Source organism: Echinops telfairi, unplaced genomic scaffold (genome assembly GCF_000313985.2).
Source record: "Echinops telfairi isolate 266 unplaced genomic scaffold, ASM31398v2 ScPeMD7_29;HRSCAF=101, whole genome shotgun sequence".
Taxonomy (NCBI): Eukaryota; Metazoa; Chordata; class Mammalia; order Afrosoricida; family Tenrecidae; genus Echinops; species Echinops telfairi.
The window spans coordinates 1013613-1032805 of NW_022103926.1; the positions used below are offsets into that span (position 1 = coordinate 1013613).

General features: G+C 50.5%; 1 protein-coding gene across 1 annotated transcript in view; it reads left to right on the forward strand.

The window, feature by feature from the left end:
- The window catches only part of SEZ6L (seizure related 6 homolog like), a 222260-nt gene that overhangs the window by 156025 nt on the left and 47042 nt on the right, over nt 1-19193 (forward strand). The window contains exon 9 of the mRNA XM_045289538.1: nt 15252-15448. Within this exon, the coding sequence (XP_045145473.1) occupies nt 15252-15448 (197 nt within the window). The remainder of the gene's footprint in view (nt 1-15251; nt 15449-19193) is intronic.

Here is a 19193-nt window from a genome sequence, read left to right on the forward strand (position 1 = left end):
TGTCCTAGAGGGCTGCCGTGAGTCAGAACGGACTCCATGACAGTGAGGCTGGAGTTGGAGGGGTGGTGTTTTGGCTTTGTTTTGCTTTGCTTTGTTTTTTAATGTCCTGGAGTCTGAAGTGACTAGATCGCATGGGTTGGTCTTGTAAGTTTATCCCCATCCCCCCCCCACCCCCACCCCCGCTTTGTTCTGAGGAGGGAGGAGAGACAGGGAGGCCACTGGGCATGGCCCAGGGAGTGGCTCCCAGGAAGTGTCATGTGGCTGTGCGTGGTTGGGTAGTGGGTGCAGAGGGAAGGGCCGAAGGAAGGCTCGGGCCTCCTCAGAACCAAGGCTTGGAAAAGAAAACTCTGTTCTGCAGCTGCTTTCTCTAGGAAACCCTCAGCGGCTCCCCATTGCCCTCGTACCAGTTGCTATCAAGTTGGCTGGTACAGGGCAACCCTGTGTGTCTGAGAGGGTCAGGCTTTTGGAAGCGACTGCCAGGCCTTTCTTCCCTGGCCTCTCTGAGTGTGTTCAAACGTCCAGCCTTTCCGTCAGCACTCACTTGTCGCTCTTAACACATAGAAGTATATAGTCCTGGCTCATGGGCACTACCAACCCCTTAGAGGTTAATTGGCCACCCCAGCTCTGTCTTTGACTGGGAGAAGGTGGAACACACCCCTGAGTTCTTGGCGCCTCTCACAAGGCACCCATGCCCCCACCGTGGCATGGAGACCCCCTTGCTCCTCGCAGGGAGCCTGGCAGAACACTTGGTTCTGCTTGTACAAGATTGGACCCTGGTGTCAAAGGCCTGGATGAGGAGGAGGGAAACTGGGAATCCCATTTCCATCCCCTGCTGGCATCAAAGATTCAATGATCCTTCAACTGAACACTGGATTGAGTTCATTTCCGTCGCTAAGCACATGATGGGGCAGCCAGTTGGGGACCGCCATGCAGTTGAAGCAGAATTCTTTCCCCAAAGCCGGGCCACTGGCTTCGCATCAGGAAAAGAGACGCTGAAGGGACTCGGCCTTCTCCCGTCCATCCCAGCAGATCAGACAGGAGCATCTGCTGGGATGCACGGTCCCTGGCTCCTCTCGGATCCCTGTGGAACTCTCAGCCACCACCTCACCTCCCCGTGCTTCAGACCGCTCCTCTGCAAAAGGACGGACGGACCAGTCCATCGCTTTTACTGGGAGCAGAGAAAGAAGAAGAGGTCGTCAGGAATCCGTGGAGGAGAGGGAATGTGTGTCCAATTGCCTCCAGGAGCAAACTGCCTCCTTTGCCCTGAGACCAGACCATCAGAGGAGTCACCTCCCCACACAGCACATTTAAATCAAGCACTCTGTTGACTAACCTTGATCCAAGGCGGGGGTGGGGAGGGGTGGGGGGAGGAACAGATTTTGAAATTCTTGTGGAATTCAAATTTTCTGGATCCTTGAGAGCCAAAACTGTTACCCTAAGGACAACGTTAAACCTTGAACTAGAACTATCACCTGGCGTCATCTTGGAACCCAATAGTACTTTCACCTAATTTAATGCCAGCATTAAAGATTCCCTTTGAAAGACATGTCGACAAGGGGCCTTCAAAAGGTGCAGGGGGGGTGGGAATGGAATGCAAAGATCGCGAAACTTTGTGGTGGCCCTGGTACGTGGTCACACTGACAGCGGCAACTTGGAAGGAGAGATGAGAAGCTGGAGGGATGGTGAAGGAACTTGGAAACAGGAACGATGTCCTCACTTGATGCGTGTAGCCCATGCTGCTGAATCCTGCATGCAGAAATGGCTAACGTGTGTGTGTTCTGCTGTGTGCATTTTCACACGCACGATGAGGGGTTGCCTAGATCCTAGGAGGGAGCGAACTCAAACTTTTTCCCCAGTGTGTTAGCACGACCTGTTTCCAGTCTCAGATACCTGCCTCGCTCGTCACCTCCCGTCCTTTAAGACTCTGCTCAGAGATCACCTCCAAAGATGGCCAGAAGAAAGAGCAAACCTCGCCCGGAAGACAGAGTGCTTCTTAGAAATGAGGATGGCAGGCCATCGTCTCATGTCTGGTGGGCTCGTTATCAGGAGAGAGCAGCCCCTGGGGGAGAGCATCATGCTTGGTAAATGAAGAGTCAGCCAAACAGAGGCAGACCTTCAATGAGACGGATAGACGTAGTGCCTGTAACAATGGGCTCAGCCAGCAACAACTGTGAGGGTGACACAGGACTAGGCCGTGTTTGCTTCGCTTGCACCCCGTGGTTGCTGTGAGGCAGCAGCAACTTGATGGCACCCAACAAAAACAGCAAACAGAGGCTCAGGGAGTCAGAAGAATGGGTCTGACCCACAGCTCAGCAGTGCCTCCAGGTTGCCAGGACCTTCGGTCTGCCCTGGACCCACGCCCATCCATTCACTGCCTGCTCATGTGACAGACAAAGCTCCTCCACAGCGTTTACCTGGCTGTCGTCTTGGCAGACGCAGACAGACAGGCCTTTCTTCTGCAGCTCCATTTGGCCGGTTCAACTGCCAACCTGTAGGTTAGTAGCAGTTGGTATTGGAAGAAGCAGTGTGTCCCCTGGGGAAGCGGGGCAGGGAGATGGCAGGGAGATCAAGCCTGGCCTTGATGGCTGCATGGCGGGGCTGGGCTTCTCCAAACTGGGCGGGGGGAGGGGGGGGGCTCTAAGAAACTAAAGCAATTAGAGCTTTGCAGAGGAGCCAGGCTCTTACTGGTCACCAGCCCCAGGTGCTCCCCAGCAAGCTCAGTGGCACACACTAGCCAGAGAGGATCTGAGCCTGGCACCTCCTCTTCCCCACGGAGGGAGTGAGAATAGCATCTCACCAGTCAGGGGTATGTGAGGCCCAGGAGCTGCTGGGTTTAATTTATCTTGCTTGGTTTCCGCTGACAGTTTTAGTAAACCAATTTGGATTTGATAGGAAAAATAATTCTGTCCTCGGGGCCCCTCAGTATTGCCTAAGTGTTTGCAATTGTTATTTATCAGGGCGACGAGGGGGTAAGGCATTTGTGCAGCAGATTCAGCCAAGTAGGTGGCCTGTCCTGGTCTTGAGCAGGGAGCCGATGTTTGCTGAGTCACGGGGACAGGAGAGAAGCCCCACTTGCCAGCAGGGAAGGGGTGTGGCTTTCCCACAGGTGTGTCGATGAGGTGGCCATCAAGAGAGTGGTTGTGCATGTAGCTGTGGTCGGTGCCTATTACCCACCGGAGTCCAGCCTCTCTGACCTCGTGAGACAGAGCCGCATGCTCGAGGCAGCAGATCGCCAGGCCTCTCCCACGCGCCGCGTGGCAGGGTGGGTCTGAAGCTGCCAATTACTTCACAGTTGTACCACCAGGGCTCCTTCTGCTGTGCCCACTGCCCCTGGGTCCTGCCGACCCACAGTGGCCTGACTGAGAGTGTGGAACGGCCCCTGTGGGCCACTGAGCTGACCAGTCTTTGTGGAAGCACCGCCTCATCTTTCCCCCTCGGAGCGGCTGGTGGTTTCGAGCTGCTGACCTCGCAGCCTGTGATTAACCCACAACACCCCCAGGGGCTTCTTCAGAGGCTCGCTCACTCACTCACTCACTCACGGCCACTGCGTCTATTTCCAACTCATGGTGATCCTCTAGGACAGGGTGGATTTCTGAGACTGACACTCTTTAGGGGAAGAGAAACCCTGATCTTTCTCCCCAAGGAGCGACTGGTGAGTTTGAACTGCTGACCTTGCAGAGAAAGATGAGGCTGTCTGCAGCCATACAGATTTAAAGCTTCATAAATCCTATAGAGGGTTACTGTGGGTCAGAATCAACTCAATGGCAGTGGGTTTCAAAGAGAATTACACTAAGAGTCTGGTGGTGCAGTCGGTAAAGGACTGAGCTGCCAACCGAAAGGTCGGTGGTTCAAACTCCCCAGCCGCTCCCCAGGAGAAAGATGAGGTCGTCTGCTCTTGGAAAGAGTGACAACCTGGGAACTCTATGGGGTAACTCAACTCAGTCCACAAGGCTTCTGTGAGTAAGAATCGCTCGATGGCCATGAGTTTGAGTTAAGAAATGTATACTTGGCTGCTGGCTGCCAGGTCAGCAGTTTGAGCCCACCAGCCACCCTGCAGGACAAGGAGGAGGCTGTCTGTTCCCAGGAAGATTCACAGCCTGATGGAGCAGTTCGACTCTGTCCCGTGGGGTTGGTTCCAGCATGTTCAAATTCCGTTTTCCCACAGAATGTTGAGCCCCTTCCTATGTCACATGTACATATTTCATTCTCCAAACAAGCTCTGAGGGCCACGCTGTTTGCATGCCTATGTTCAGATGCGGGACTGTGAGGCAGCAGGTGTCGTGTCCCTCACCACCTCACTGCCCGAGCCACAGCGCGGCCCCAAGGCACTCAGCCTGGGCAGGGGCACTCTGGGACCAGAAGGAGAGGGGCCGAGAGGCAGGTGTCCTGAGGTGTCCACGTGATGACCCCACACGCCACACCCGACTGTCCTGTGTGTGCCCCAGCGAGAGCCCTCTTCCTGGAAGAGAGGTCTTTATCTCTGTCCTTCCTGACAGCCAGGTGGGCTATCTAGGCTATAAGGAGGGGTGCCAGCAAGACACGTGTCACAGTGGGAACACAGGGTGAAAAGAGCAAGACCCCACAGCTGTCAGCGTCTCCAGGAGCGGTTTGTAATGTCTTCCTCCAGGAATGCAGAGCGCTGGGCCACTTCCCTCTGCACACGAATAGACACGCCAGGCATCATGCACACTAAACATACCCCACCCCACCCCACACGACACACATCCCACAGCTCACCCCACCCACCCCACTCCTCACCCCACCCACCCCACTCCTTACCCCACCCACCCCATACCTCACCCCACACCTCACACCATACCACAAACACCACATCATACATATACACACACCCCATACTGCATATACCCACACAACACACGCACACACCATATACAACCAGACCACACACATGTACCACACACACCAGGGGGATTAAGAGGAGAGGCAGCTATGGAGCCAACCGCAGCTCAGCCTCGGGCTGGCCCCGCTGAGGGGCAGGTGCAGTTTGAGGCCTCTTCCTGCTTCTCCGAGTGGAGGACAGGATGGACTTGCCCCTGTGGATCTGGGCCTGGAACTCTGTACGGGAGTAGAAAGCCCCATCTTTCTCCCTCAGAACAGCGGGCGGTTTTGAACTGCTGACCTTGCAGTTCACAGCCCAATGCCTAAGAGAAGGCATTTCTGGTGCAAGACGGCCTTGAGCCAGGACGCAGGGCGTTCTGGGGGCTACAGAACATCTGGCACGGGGCTCCAGCCTGTGGGCTCATTTTTACTATTTTCACAGTCCGATCTACTGCCAGCTCCGTCTTAGATTTTCCTGAGATGGTGGAGAAATTGGCCTTTTCCACCTGGCTTACTCTATGCCAAATAACGTGCATGAAATCAGAAGCCGAATGCTGAATATTTATCCCCCACCCTCCAATTCACGTTCAAACTCTGAAGAATATGTTTGTCTACCTAAAATTATCTTTTGCAAATGCCACTCAAGGCACCTTGTAAAAGCAAAATTTCCAAGCCCGGCTGGGAGAAGGTCATGCTTTTGTTTAGAGAGGAATAAAGACAGATAAGGTGGTTGTTATTCGTTTCTCCCTAGGCCCTCCGTGGAAAATTACATCCAGCTCAGCTGCTCAACGCTTCCATCACCTTCTATCACCATCCCCGCAGTTTCCTTCTATCCAAGTTCCACAATCGTTGGGGATGGCAGGGGGTGAGGGCGGGCAGCTGCCTGCCACAGAGGATTGGTCGGCCAAACCAGGTCTAGGAGAGGTTTATGCATTGGGCTGCTAACCTCAAGGTCAGCAGTTCAAAAACGGCAGCTGCTAGTTTCTATTCCTGGGAAGAGTTACCATCTCAAAATCCACAGGGCAGTTCTACCCTTCTGTCCTATGGGGTCGCAATGAGTCAGATGGCGTTGGCAGTGAATCCAGTCATGTCGTTGTGCACTTCCCTCTGCTGGTGAGCAGGGGAATGACATCACCAGAGTAGGGCTTGCTGATGGGTGCTGGGTGCCCATTTGAATTCCATCCTCACCCCATTCAGCTCATTAGACCCCACTGGAGGCGATAAAGGGGGTGACTCTCTAGAACAGAAATCTATTTTCTTACATTCAGCAGGTTGGAAGTCCCACTTTGGGATTCCCAGGGAAGGCCCTTCCTTATCTGTTTCAGATGCTGACAACCCCTGGGGTTCCTGAGCTTCAGAAGCATCTGTCCCCACCACCAGAAATATCTGCCCCACCCCATACCAGATGTGCACCATATCTTCTCTCTTTATAACTCAGAAGGGATGTGGTCTTGGACAGCCTACAGACATATGACCACATCCAAGTACCAGAGCATACTGCGTGGAAAGGAGTGGACTGTAGCGGGTCACCCTGGCCCTCGCGCTCTCCTGTGGAAAGCCTTCCCTGTGGGCCTCTGTGAGGAGCTGACTCAAGCAGGAGCCATCCTTGGGGAGCAGTTTTTCTGTGGAATTCCCCCTACACCCAGTTCCAGTAAGATCAAACTCCCCTGGCTGCCTGCTTCTCTCTCTCCCCCATTTGCCCTGGTGTGCAACAGCCACACTGATTTCTCGTTGCTCGCTCACCTCTGAGCTGGCTGACACCTCACTCCAGACCTCTGCAGAAAGCTCCCCTCTGCCCTGTGGCCGGTCTCCCTGCCGTGAATGCTCTGCTCTTCAGCACCTCGGGACAGCCATGTGCTGGGAACGCTGGGTGCACCCGGTGTGCTAATACAGCTAGGAGAGCCAGAGAAATCTTTTGACTGGAAACAACGTTAGATGACCAGCTTTTGCAGAGTGCTTGGCTCTGAGCTATCAAAAAAAGGTGGATGTAGAGCATGTGGCCAAGACTACCTTCATTCTTTCTCTCACCTGTTCTTCAAAGACCCACCCAAATGTCTCTGCTGTCAGTCGATGCCAGGTCAGGGTGGCCTATGTGTCCCACAACCCGACTGCTCCGCAGAATTGTCGTGGCTGTCAGCTTTGTGAACTCGGTTTTCCAGGCCTTTATTCTGCAGGATGGCTGGAGGGGTTCGACACACCCCCTTTCAGATTGTTGTTACGTGCCATGGAGTCCGCCCCAACCCATAGTGTGACGCCATGCATGACCGACGGGGACACTGTGCCATCCTCATGCCGTCCCTGTGCTTGAACTCCCTGTGGCAGCCATTGTGTCAATCCATCTCATGGGGCGGCCTCCTCCTTTTCGTTGCCCTTCTGCTTTGCAAAGGATGGTGTCCTTCTCCGGGGACTGGTCCCTCCTGGTCACTTGTCCAAAATATGTGAGACCAAGTCTTCTTCTAAGCCCAGCCTTCTGGCTGTGTCTCCTCCCAGATGGGTCTGTCCGTCCATCCATCTGTTCTTCTGGCAGTCCACAATATAGTCAATATTTTCACCAACACCAGAACCCAAAGGCATCATCTCACCTCCAGTCTTCAGGTTTGTCAAGCGCCCACCAGCTCAGCCACCCAGGGACCTCACACACAAGCCATCTGTCACATTGCTGCTTAGGACAAAACCTTGCCTTTCACAGGCCTTCTGATCCAGCTGAGCCCTGGTTCATCTTATAATCCTATGGCTCTGTGACCCTTCCAGGCACGGTCTGAGTCCCCCCACTGACTGCCATTGTCAGACCCTGGGGAACTGTCACCCCACCGCATCAGGGAGGGGCAGTTCGCTCTGCTTCTCCGTCTCTCTGATCTGCACCTGGCCAGGAGACAGCTCCAGCCACAGCGTCCCATTGCTCTTCTCTGCGTGGGCACCGACCCACTGCTCCCCAACTCCCAGGGACACTTGGCAGGTCACTCAGAGTTCCTTTGATGCCCTTCATACCCAGCATTAAGGTGAAGAAAACATCTTCTCCCTTCTCCACGGTGTGGTAAGGTACCAGCGAGTTGGTTCCAACGCATGACAACCCTACATACAACAGAACAAAAACACCGCCCAGTCCTGTCATCCTCCCAATTGTTGGAGGCCAGCACTGCAGTCCAAAGCTTCCTCTATCTCTCTGCCCTCCCCCTGACCAAGCATCAGGTCCTTTTCCAAGGACTGGGCTCTCCTGGTAGCATGTCCAAAGTATGTGAGACCATCCTCACGTCTAAGTCCTCTGACTGGACTTCTTCCAAGACAGATGTATTTGTCCTTCTGACGGTTCATGGCATTTTCATCATTCTTCCACAGCGCTATCGTTCAGATGCATCGATTCTTCTTTGGTTTCCTGGTTCAATGTCCAACTCTCACCTGTATATGAAGCAATGGAAAATACCCTGGCTTGAGTCAGGCCCATCTTAGTCCTCAAAGTGACATCCTTGCTCTTTGACACTTTAAAGAGGTCCATGCCGCAGGTGCATTGCATCTGCATTACCCAGTTCAGTACACTGTTTGATCTCTTGATGGCTGCTTCCAGAAGCAGTTCAAGCAAGATGAAACCCTGAACAACTTCAATCTTTTCTCTGTTTTTCATAACGTTACGCTTCCCATAGTGTCAACATTCCCAGCATTCCTGCAATCTCTCCAACAGCTTCAGAACATTCTCCATCTGCTCTTATATGAACTAGAGTTGGGACTTAGGCTCGAGCCACAAAAACTGCAGAGACGCTAGTAGCAGGTATGTTGGTGCCTGATCCGCAGTGCACACTGGGTGCTTCTACATCTGAAGACTCTCTCTGGTACCCCCTGGGAAGACCGGAAGTGCTGAAGATTCAACACAACTGGAAGCGATCTTCAACCGATGAGAGACAGAGTTAGAGGATATATACCCCCTGCTTCCTCTCCTCGAAGATGTCCTCCACACCAGTGTTCCAAGGTCTTGCAAGACTGAGCCCTCTGCCCTGAATGGAATCTTCCCTACTCCCAATTCTGGCAGGGATGGCCTCCTGCTGGCTTCAAGTCTGCTTCTGAGGACCCCAGCATCACTCACCAGCCCAGCTTCTGCCTGTAGAAAGCAGGAATGGCCAGCATCTCTTGTCTGTTTCTCAGCTTGGGGAGCCTCTGCTGAAATGGCAGGCCCACGAGACAAGCTGCACTTAATGGTTTCACCCTGTTTGCAGTGCGTGCAGGGCAGGGTACTTCCCAGTCTTGGCACTTTGTCGTGGACTCCAATGATCTAAATGCAGTAAGAACATCGTCAAGGGTACAGATAAAATTCAAACTCACTGTCATTGAGTCAATTCCAACTCACAGTGACTCTCGATGGAGCGGAACTGCCCCATAGGCTTCCAGGACTGTACATCTTTATGGGAGTAGAAAGCCTCATCTGTCTCTCACAGAGTGGCTGGTGGTTTCAAACAGCTGACCTTTCAGTTACCAGCCCAGTAGTAGCCCATTACACCACCAGGACCCCAAGGGTGCCCTGTCCTCCGCACAGCTCTTTTTTTTCTCAGTAACACAAATGTCTCTGGACAGTTTGGACCAGATGGTTATATTTTTCTCAGGGAAGGAGCATGAGGAGCTGTTCTGGGCATTATGGGATACTTGGTAGCATCCCTGGGCTTGGCCCATTAGAGACCAGTAGCATCCTTCCAGCGCAACAGGCAAAATAGTCTTCTGGCATTGCCAAATGTCTCCTGAGGTGGGAGGCAAAATGGGCCCAGATAAGAGCCACTGGCATGTCACCTAATGTCATGTGGTATTCACAAAAAAGAGGGGTGGTGGTGGTGGTGGTGGTGGTGATGATGGTGGTGATGGTGCTGGTGATGGTGATGGTGGTGGTAGTGGTGGTGGTGGTGGTGGTGGTCGTGGTGGTGGTGATAGTGAGGATGGCGGTGGTGGCAATCGTGATGGTTATGATCGTCCTTTTACAGACAGAGAAATGGAATCATAGTATCTCAGTGACTTGACCAGACTTGCTCAGGTGTTAAAGGTAGAACTGGAATTTGGCCCCAGATCTTCTGCATGCTTGACCTCATTCCCAGCCCATGCCAGGCTCCGGCGGTCATGAAATGCCAATGATCTGCCCCCAGCTCACAGCCTTCTCAGGCACTATCCCCATGATGGGGCACAGATTATACTGTGGTCATTTACAGGGTTCCCACGGACTGATTTCCGAAAGTAATCACCAGGCTTTTCTTCTGAGTCCGTCTTAGTCTGGAAGCTCCGCTGAAATCTGTTCGGTGACTTGGCTGGGGATCTCCCACGTGGAAAGCAGAAATTCTGCCACTGAATACCAGTGCCCTGCCCTTGACAAAAAGTATTCAGCCCAATTCATAGAGCCCTGGAACTTCAGAAAGACATGCTCTCCAAGAGGGCACGGAGAATCAAACCAAGACATCTTGACATCCAAGATAAAGTTCTCTTTGAAGCTCCCTGCTCCTTCGTAGTTGACTGAGAACAAAGAACTGTGCTCCTGATTTTTAAGGAAAGCTATGCACCCTGGAAGTAGCTTGGGCTGCACTTAGACCCTTTCAATGAATGATAAAGTGAAGTTATGCACTGTTTGTAACCCACTGTGACCAGCAGGCCAACGATGGGGTTGGCTTGGAGAATTCTCTCAGGTTACACACTAACGTGGTCCACTCTCGAGAGCAATGGATGTGTTCATGGTCTCACAACTCAAGAGGCTCTGCGCTACCATGCATCAAGAACTGAGGTCAGCACCTCCATCTGCAGCCTCTCAGGACTAGAGTATTGGTTGAGCACCAACTAGGTACCATAAAGGTGGGAGTCCCAGCATTCCAACACCTGCTGCTACCTAGCTGGTTGACAGCTCCTGTAAAGATATACAGCCTGGGAAGCCCACAGAGGCAGTTCTCTACTCACCTACTGGGTCACTATAAATCTGAGCCAACTCAATGGCCATGAGTTTGATCTTGCTTTGTCTACCTGGAAGCTGGCAGCGAGTTGACGGAGCCACATGTGTAAATTAAGCAGACCAGCTTTTAAACAGAGAGGCTGCTTGCGGGATGGGACTAGGGAAAGCTGATGGAGATTATAAATGCCATCTGCTACTGAGTAGATACTGGTTCCTGGCACCTCATGGGTGTTCCAGGAGAATGGGAGCACTTCACAAGGGCTGACTCTTTGGAAGACCGCCAGGCCTTTTCCCAAGGCACCTTCCAACCTTTCCATTAGCTGCTGAGCATGTCAACCATCGCACACACTCCCTCCCACCCCTCCCTGCCAGTGACCACAGAACTTGTTGTTATTAGGGACCACCAAGTCAACTTCAGCTCACAGGGACTGCATGAACAGAGTGCACCTGGCGACCCTGTCTGGTTTTCTGGGCAGTCATCTTTAGGGGAACAGATCAACATGATTTTCCCCCATGGAGCCATCAGTGGGTTCGAACCTTTAGCTTATAAGCTGATCCCTTCCTTGCTGTTCCACTAGGGCTCCTTATGGAAATTCTAGAGGCAGTGTCAATCCTTCTAAGTCACCCGTTTAGACGAGTTTCGCATGAGCAATTGTGGGAGAAAGAGATGGCAGCTATTGTGATGAATAAATCACCCTCTGTGTTCCAGAAGCAAACCTTCTCAGTGCCCCTGCCCTTATGACCTGTGTTTTTCTGATTCTGACCCTGGGAGGCCCCCTACCCATGCCCTGGGACGTGCAGCAGAGAGAAGTCTTGCCAGCACTGCTCAAGGGCATGGACCAGAGCTATTTGGGGAGGGCTGTGGTCAGCTCACATCCACTCTAGGAAAGTCACTCAAAGCCATTTCCTGGTGTACCTCTCCTGCAGCAATGGATTTCAGGGTCACTATTCCCAGGTTTAAAACCTCTCACTGTCTCTAACGCCTCCCCTCGCAGGATGCCATCCAAGTGACTCTGGCTCATGACAACCCCATGTGTATCCCAGTCGAACTGGGCTCTATATGTTCAATGGCTGATTTTTCAGAAATAGAACCCCTTCTGAGGTGTTTCCGTGTGGATTCAAACCTCCAGCCACCCAGAGACTCTGGGCAGCTTGGTGTGGCTCTCTGCTCCCTGTGCAATCTGGGCGCTGCAGGTTTGGGTTTTCTTCCTCCCTGGTTTATCTGCCCCAATGTGCACTGACATTGGTTGTAATTCCTGCCACAAGCCCTGGTTTGTCATCATTGTTGTTGTTAGGTGCCATGGTGATGGTTTCAAAGCACATGGACCCCATGTGTATGAGCAGAACCACTCCAAAGGGGGTGGGTTGGTTGGTTGGTTGGTTGGTTTATAACCAGCCTACTTACTACAAAAGCATTGAAGTCAATTTCAATATTACCTTTCCTCCTTTGGTAACCATTCAGACCAGTATTTAGATCTGATGGGGGAAAACCTGAAGGCTATTCAAGGTTCTGATATCTCACTTCTCTCCCTCTTCTCTCTCTCTCTCTCTAACAAGGGTTTTTTTGTTTTGTTTTACCTTGTTATTGTGAATTGGCTGAAGGCTTACAGAGCAGACCACCAGGTTCCCATTCAAAATCCATACACATTTTGTTTCATCTCATCCATTGCGGTCGCCTCAAGGTAACATCACTCATCCCACCCCCTCCCTGTGTTCCTGGTCTCTGTCCCCTCTTCTTCCCTAACCCTCCCAAACCCTGTCCTTGGGTAGCTGCTGCCCATTGGATCTCAAATGGTTGATGATCCTAACACAGAAGAGGAGTTCAGTCCCAGGCCTGCAGGGTCACTAAGGGCCGTGGTCATGGGGGTTCCCACAGCCTTTCTGCTCCACAGTGATTCCAAGGCTGTGAGCCGTCCGAAGCAGATCACCGGGGCTGTCTTCTAAGGTGCCTCGGGCTTAGTTTCGGTGAGCGCCTAACTGCTTGGGCTGCTGCAAAGTCCTAGGGTCTGGGGATTGGCTGGAGCACTTTCCCTGGAGATGGGAAGGCACAGGGTTGGCCCAGTGGCTTCTGATGCTAGGATCAGAGGAGTTTCTGCTCCTGTGGGACGCCTCATATCAGATTTACCTTCCTTGAGTAGTGCCGCCCTAGCACATAGTAGGTGATCAAAGCTGAAGACAAGGAGAGGAGGAGAATGGAGATAGCAGCTCAGGTTAATAATTGCCTGCCGCCACTATAGCCAAATCTGGTGTTCTTGCAACCAGAAATCTGGGTTTTGCAGCAAGACTAGCATGCCACATGATTCTGTGGCATATTGAAGTGCTTTCTGAATTATTAACTGCCTGCTAGAGTCCAAATATTTTATGTCGAGGTATTTTCTTGCATTCTGAGTCGTGAAGGCGTGTCATCCTTTAATGCTATGAATGATGATAGCTGGCTCCAACTATTTGATAAATCGGGTTCCTCTCTTGTACCCACGCCCTAAACATAATGGATAACCCAGACAATTCTGAGGGGTGTTCCCTCGTTAGCTGCCATTGAGTTGTCGCAAACTCTTAGTGACCCATTCATTGTGCAACAGAGAGAAACATTGCCCTGTCTATATTGTCCTCAGTTATTGCTTGAACCCATTGCCGCAGTCACTGTGTCAATCTAGCTCATTGAGAGTCTTCACTGCCCCTCCCCTTTACCAAGCATGATGTCCTTCTCCAGGGGCTGGTCTCTCCAACAATATGCCCAAAGTTCATGAGACAAAGTCTAAGGAACATTCTGGGTCCTTTTGTCCTAGATTCACATGCATGTTATAGTTAGCAATCAACCAGGAAGTTGGGCATTTAAAAAGAGAGAGAGAGAAAGCTTTGGAATACTCCTAACAGATAGCTCAGAGCCAACACGTAACTGTTTGCTATTCGTGAAAGAATGTATGATTCATTATTTCCATGAACAACTAACTACTTCCTTGCATGAGACCAGAAGAACTAGATGGTACCCAGCTACCATTACTAACATTTTGTTCAAAGATTCTATACAAGAATCCTGATCAAAATAGGAGGGCTGCAGAACAGAATTTCAAATTTTCAGACTCCAGACCTCCTGAAGTCATGAGGCTGGATGAACCCCTGAAACTATTACCCTGAAATAAGCTTTCAAAGTTATAGCAAACTATCCCCTAAATTTGTCTTAAAACCAAACAATAGGGCAATGAATATATCAATGTGCTTTACACAATTGATGTATTTATGGATTGTGATAACAGTCGTATGAGCCCCTAATAAAACGATTTTTAAAAAAGCAATAAAAACCAAATCTACTGACATCTAATCATTTCTGACTCTTCACCGCCATCGAGTTGATGCTGATCCTAGTGATCAGCACTCATAGATGCTGACTCATAGTGATCCTATAAGGACAGGGTAGAACTGCCCCTGTGGGTTTCCAAGACCATGACTCTTATAGGAGTAGAAAACCTCATCTTTCTCCAATAGATAGGCTGGTAGTTTCGAACTGCTGACCTTGTGATAAGAAGCCCAATATGTAACCACCAGGCCACTCTTGTTGACTCTGAATTAAGTCAATGGCAATGAGTTGGGAGTTGAGCTGAAATGAGTTTTTGTCTTAAACGTCTGCCTTGAGCCTTGTGCTGTTTAAAGAACTAGATCCCTGGGACCAAACTGACAAGAACACCTTGGAAAGGACTAGACAGGAGCTCCAGGGGACAGTGAGTTCATGTTGATTGGGGAAGGAGTGTGAGGGCAGTTACCTGGCTCTAAGAATGTTATCTGGGTCATTAAATTGCATCTGTAGAAACAGATGCATTGGCACGTGTGGGGGGCTTCAGAAAAGTTCTCAGAAAAAAATGGAATCATGAGACAATCGGATTCTCACTATCAACAGAAAAATAAAAACAATTTTTCACAGAGATTACCACTGTTTGGTTACCACAGAGATTCACCGTTTCACCACTGTTTGTAGTGAGTGTACAATGCACCCCCCACTCCTCATGCAGAGAAGAGGATTCCATAAGTGTCCCTCAGTGCCCCTAGTCACTGCTGTGTTGATCCACCGCCAGCCCTGTTGATGTGACAGTCTTTGCTGGCCTCCCATGTCCTTCTGAGATCTCTGAATCCTGGCAAACTCCTGGACACCCTTATGACCCCAGTCTATTGGTCTCCCTCCTCCAGATGATGTGTCTTTGTAGTTGTCCTATCCTTGTCCTGTTTAAGATTTAATATTCTCTTTATATGAGTTAATAAATGAATAAACTCACTCCATCACACATCTGCATGCAGCCTGGTGGCCCAGAGGGCCAAAAAGACAGCATGTTCACATGCACAGTTGACTCTCACTTGCCACCCTACCCCACCCCCTGGTTCCTAGCCTGAAGTGTGGCCCATCGTGGGTCTTCAGAAATCACTGATACCGGAAAAGAATGTTAGTAAATGAAAGGCTTCTTGAATTCCCATGCCTTTGCAAACCCTGGCTTCACACAACTTCTTTCTGTCCTCCAAGCCTGAACCTGAGTAACAGTGACATCTTGACCATTTATGATGGCGACGGAGTCATGCCACACATCTTGGGGCAGTACCTTGGAAACAGTGGTCCCCAGAAGCTGTACTCCTCCACGCCAGACCTGACCATCCAATTCCACTCGGACCCAGCTGGCCTCATCTTTGGGAAGGGCCAGGGATTTATCATGAACTATATAGGTAGGTGTTTCACGTCATCAGTGTCTGCTTGTTTGTTCTTCTGTCTGTCTGTCTGTTTGTTTGTTTGTTTTTGTTTCTTGGTGTTTGGGATTCTGGTGAAAATGGTCCCACACCAATCTGACTGTCTAGGGTTTGTGGGGTGCACAGCGGGATTGTGTGATACTGGCTCAGCACATGTACATGTTTGGTCTGGGTGTTTTGTTCATTTTCAGTCCTTTTATACCATGAGTAAACAATGTTTACCTTGAGCATCGTGCCCTTTTAAAGAATGGTCTAAATGGGATCCCGTTGCCAATGGCAACTGGAAGGGTGAGATAGGAATCATAGGTGAGTGTGAGTTCGTGGGAGAGGGGCAACTCGGAAAAGGAGGCAGAGATGGCTGCGCAGCTCACAGAGTGTCATCAGAGTCGCCGGGCGGCACCAGTAGAAACTGGGGGGTTGGTGTACGTCTATTCTGTTGCATGCCCTTTAAGCAATGAAAGTTAAAAACAGGTACTTCATATGCCCACACGTGCGAGTGTGGGCATGTGGTTTTGAAGAACTTGGGCTTTTTAATCAGAAGGACTGACTGGAGCTGGAGTCCCAAGATTATTCTCAATGGGCTGGAAACCTTGGGAAAGTCACTGGACCTCGCTGAGCCTCCCTTCTGTCATATGTAAAATGGGCATGATGCAACCTGCTTCTCAAGGTTGCCCTCAGGAGGCGATGGGTGATGCCAAAGAATTGAAGCATCTAGGTGATGGTGTTGGCAAGGAATATTGCAGGTCCTATGAGCTGCCAGAACCAACCAATCGGTCACAGAGGAAGGATAGCCAGAATAGTCCCTGAAAGCGAGGGTGGCGAGACTGTCTCACATACTTCAGACGTGTTATCAGGAGAAACCAGGCCCTGGAAATGTGGGAGGCTGGTGTGAGTGGAGAAACCAACCCAAGGACACTCATTTACCTGTAAGAAAGAGCTTTATGCCAGGAAGTCTTTCTATACAAGTGGTTCTCAGCCGTGGTTTGCGACCCCTTTGGGGGTTGAATGACCCTTTCACAGGGGTCGTCTAAGACCATCAGAAAACACATAAATATTTCATAATATATAATTACATATTGTTTTGTGATTAACCACTATGCTTTCATTATGTTTAATGATGTTCCATTTGAAAATACATCCTGTGTATCAGATATTTACATTGCAATGCATTACAGCAGCAAAATTAGTTATGAAATAGCAATGAAAATCATTTTATGGTTGGGGGTCACCACAACATGAAGAACTGTATTAAAGGGTCATGGCCTTAGAACAGTTAAGAACCACTGTTCTATACCAAGAAGGTGTCCCAGCCCAGTCCAACTCAAGTCCCTGGGCCCAATGCTAGCCGGAGCCCTGTTCAGACTCACGTCAGTGCAAGCCAATGATGCAGAGAGGTGAAACAGGATGCAGGCTGATGGGTGCACAGTCGCATGGATCCAAGGTCAGTGGAACAAAGCAGGGCAAGGACAGTTTCCGGCTTCATCAACCCACGTGAAGCCACCCCTGGAGGCAGACAAAGAATTCAGGAAAGGAGGAAGGGAAGGGCAAGAGGGATGGGCGGGTGGCTGGGTGGAGGGGGGTGTCCCCCCAGTGTCTGTCTTATCAAAATGGTCACACCTCCCAGGATGCATTATCAGGCTGTGACCTGATTGATAGGTTGGACTCCACCCCTACATTTTCATCCAGGTACAAGTTGACATATGATCTAACCACCACAGACATCTTGCTTGATAAAGTGGAAAATCAGTGAGAAAGAAGGAGACCCTCAATGACATGGACTGACCCAGTGTCTGCAACTATGGGCTCAAACAGAGCAACAATGTTGAGGATGGGGCAGCCCTGGGCTGTTGTACAGGGGCTCACTAGGTCTTAGAGCCTACCCAATAGCATCTAACAATAACAGCGTTATTGAATTGTGTCCCCCCAAAAAAGATATGTTGAAGTCCTAACTCCCCACATCTATGAATATTACCTTGTTTGGAAACCAGGTCTTTGAAGATGTTATCAATTAGGGTGACATGAGGTCATATGGGAGTACAGTGAGTACATTTTGCTCCCCCAATGTGAATGGTGTCCTTACTTAGAAAAGACAAGAGACACAGAAGTGTAGAGATGAGATGAGAAGATGCCCTATGAAGACAGCAGCAGAGATTCGAGTGATCAAGGTGCACCATGGAGCCCCAATTATCATCCGAAGCTGTGAGGGATACCTAAAACAGAGCCTTGCTCAGAGCCTCGGGAGGAATCAACACAACTGAGAGCCTGGTCTTGAACTCCCAGCCTCCAGGATGACAAGATCATAAATCTCCGTTGTTTTTAGATCACCCAATTGGTCACAACATCTCTGGGAAACCAACACAAGACCTAACGTCTTTGGACATCCTTAAGCCCTCAATGAGCAAGTGTGGGTGAACAGTTCAGGGCCATGCTGATGCCTTTCAAGGAGTCCTTTGGCATTGTGAACTCCAGAGTCAAGTGGTCAAAGGCGGATCCATTCTGCCAAATGTCCCACCTTCACCAGCCAATCCCCTCTGGCTGAGGCAAGACTCTGTGGCTTTGGTTCTTTCTTCTTCTTGACTTGAAGAATCATCACCCTTCCCCTTGATTCGCTTGTCCTCTGTGCACCACCTGCTTACAGCTAAGGTACAAGCCCTTCCTCTGACCTCTGACTGTACAGAGGAGCTTCATGCATGCTCAGATAAGCTCTTTTGCTTCATTCTTTCAATTAACAGATATTTCCCATCCTCCACGGCTGTGCGTCTGCCTCTCAGAGAGGCTAGCACACGTATTGATCATCTTTGTTTATACTTCTCAAGGGCCCTTTTACGCCTTCATTGTGCTCCTAAGTATTCTCAAGCAGTTATTGCTGCTTCTTCCCATAGACTGTCCACTCTTCAATGAGCAATGCCCTGGGGCATTGAAGGTGGCCCCTGTAGGCTGCCCAGCCAGGGGGGCTCCGGTGTCAGCTGTCTTCAGAGGGAGATGTTCTCATGACTTGGCTTCAGTCTCTCTCCTCTGACTCTCCCTCCAGCCCCACTGAAGGATGAGGTCACTGGCTTGCTTATTCGTCTTCTTCAGTTCCCAAGTAGATCTTCCAAAACTGCACTTAGCTTGATAGCCCAAGCCTGCCTCTTCAAGGCTGCTCAAGGTTAATCAGAAAGTCGGGCCAATGCGTATAGAGCTCGGTGGCATCAGGAAGAGGAGCTTTTCTTGTCCATTGAACGCGGAGCTTATATTTGTACTGCAATTTAAAGTGGACAAGCTCGCTACATTTGTCTTCTCTTTGGATGCACTCACTCGATTTTCCGGAAAGTTGGGTTCACAGAAGGCTTGACACCTTGCTCTGGGCTTGATGCCGAGACCTTGTGCTGGGCACTGGGGTGTAAGAAAGAGTTGATGGTGGTTACGAAAATGGGAAAGCGGGATGCTGTAGATAAGGAACAGGGAGTGTGGATGCTGCAAAAGAGGCAAGACAAGATCACGGAGAACCCTCCCAGGGAAGCACAGCCTGTCCCCTTTGGACAACAAAGAGACAGAGGAAGAACATTTCTGCTCACATTTCTGTTAAAGGAACACAGCTGATTGCACTGAGCAGACAAGTGGATATTTCATTTTGATGCCAAAAAATTGCTGGCGGCAACCTGTGCAGAGGAGTCTGGGCTGGTATAATCAGTCAGCACATTTGGCTGTCCATCAAAAGGTTGAGGGTTTGAGCTCGCCCCAT